Source organism: Helobdella robusta (assembly GCF_000326865.2).
Source record: "Helobdella robusta unplaced genomic scaffold HELROscaffold_93, whole genome shotgun sequence".
NCBI lineage: Eukaryota > Metazoa > Annelida > Clitellata > Rhynchobdellida > Glossiphoniidae > Helobdella > Helobdella robusta.
Window position 1 is genome coordinate 90,783 of NW_008705532.1, and position 2,296 is coordinate 93,078.

General features: G+C 38.0%; 1 protein-coding gene across 1 annotated transcript in view; it reads left to right on the top strand.

Moving 5' to 3' along the window:
• Positions 1-2,296, top strand: part of HELRODRAFT_182788 (hypothetical protein) — a gene marked incomplete at both ends in the record, with an annotated part of 4,284 nt that extends 1,988 nt beyond the window's left edge. The window contains 3 exons of the mRNA XM_009033516.1: positions 834-1,020; positions 1,187-1,392; positions 2,125-2,296. Coding sequence (XP_009031764.1) covers positions 834-1,020; positions 1,187-1,392; positions 2,125-2,296 — 565 coding nt within the window. The remainder of the gene's footprint in view (positions 1-833; positions 1,021-1,186; positions 1,393-2,124) is intronic.

Genomic DNA, 2,296 nt, shown 5'->3' on the forward strand with positions numbered 1-2,296 from the left:
TAATACTGAAAGACTTCAGAACACGGAAATGCAGATGTGTTGACTCGCTTACCATCGGGTGAAGATTTAAAATTTGATGCTGCAGAGGAGCAACTGGATTTTTCAAAGGTGTGTACAATATGCTCAGTCAGCCAAAAAATGTTGCCTTTAGATCCACAGTTGTTTGAAAATGAATCGCAAAAGGTTCCGGTTATTTTTTCTGTCAGTAAATTCCTTCAGAAAGGCTGGCCAAGAAAAATTTCAAGCAAGGAAATTCTACATATTATGAAATTAAAGAATTCTTTGAGTTAGGTAGGAGGCTGATGGGAAACAGAGTGGTAATCCCAGAATCTTTCAAAAAAAGCCCTCGAACTTTTACATCTGGGACACTTTAGCGTGCAACAAATGAAGCAACTGGCACGATCAGCGATTTATTGGCCAAACATGGACAGAGACATTGAAAGATTGTGCGGAGAATGTTCATCATGTCAAGAACATCAGAACAATGCTCCCAAAGCGCCCAACGAGCCTTGGCCTGTTCCGGATAGACTTTGGGGTAGATTACATATCGACCATGCCATAAAATTTATGGGAACCAATTGGCTCGTGATCGTGGATGCTTTTTCTAAATGCCCAACAAAAAAAATTACGGCATCGTCAACTATTGACTTGCTAGAACAGAAGTTTACACATTTCGGATACCCGCTCGCAATAGTAACTGATAATGCTGCAACTTTCACTTGTGAAAAATTTCAACTCTATTTAAAAGAGAGGGGGATTCAGCACCTTACAGGCGCTCCATACCACCCGGCGACTAATGGTCAGGCAGAGAGGTTCGTTCAAACTTTCAAAAGGTCTATGGCAAAATCAACATTGCCGACCGAAGCTGCTTTACGAGAGTTCCTCATGCAATACAGAAGAACTCCTTTTTCAACCGGTCTTTCGCCAAATCAATTACTGCATGGCATGCAAATACAAACTAAAATTGATACTCTCCATCCAATTTTAAAAAGGAAAAAAAGGGAAGAGAACTACAATAAGGTGAAATATTCGATTTTGATAGGTCAACCGTGTTATGTCAAGTAGTATGGCCCAAGAAGAGATCGCCAAACCAGATGGGTTCCTGCAATAGTTGTTCGAAGATTAGGTCGAAGACACATATTGGTAAAATCGATACCACATGGTCTTCTATGGAAACGACACGTAGAGCAAATCCGTCCTAGATACGGTGCCAACCAAGATGGCGATCCAGGGAAAATCACTGGGTCCCAGTCCCAATTTGATTCAAGGCATTCAATCGCCAAACCAACCACGCCTGAAAATAGTCAAGTGCTTTTCAACCCGATATCTCTCCCAAGAAGATCGGAACGTATGCGTCATAAGTTTGCCCACAAACTTTAGCTTGTTGGGGAGGTGTTATGTGCAGGGCACATCACTATTTATTCTATTTGTTTTTGGGCAATAATTAATGTACAATGTGACTCTTACTGTGACATGCTTTTTAGGCTTATTGTTTTCTATTTAGTTTGTGTTTGTGTTTCAACTCTTCAAAACAACGAAACACAACAGGTGACCGCCTGAGAATACCGGGTGCTGTAGGCTTTTCCTTTTTTCATATTTTATTTTTAATCAACGGTTAGTGTCTGGTTGCTTTTGTCATTCGTGGCCGTCAATTGCTAGAGTTCAAATTTATTTTCATAATAAAACCACGCCTTCTTCGACACATTAAATAATATCTAGCTTTCTTTACCATACTGACGGTTTCATAATAATAATATTAATATAAAGACTGTCGGAGAGTGTTAAAATGTGTTAGATTGTCAAAAAGATAACTTCCTTTAACTTGCCTGTTTTATAATAGGAGATTTTACTCCACAGAGCTTAACTAGTTATTTGACATTTTCTAACCAGTCAGTTTCTATTGTATGTCACCTCGTTTTTATTATATAAAGTTATATGCGTTCTGATTAATTATACGTTATATTATTTCATATTAATCTGCTTTACGCCCATAAATTTGCTCTCTCGTCGGGAACTATTTGTATAACTTACTAATTATTATAATTCTTACCTACTTTAACATACATCTATATAAAACCAATATTTACTTATTCATCCTAACCTAAACTGTCATTCACATAATAGATTGTTAGAGTTAGATTTCAGGATTCGACAAGGCGTAGATCAGTTTTTGACAAATGTAACAGTTGCGGCACAGAGCATGCGAGAGGACGATGCCCAGCAAGTAATCAACAATGTCATAAGTGCACAAACTAAATTAGTTTTAAGAATGTGTATATCTTGCAACATGCCATGA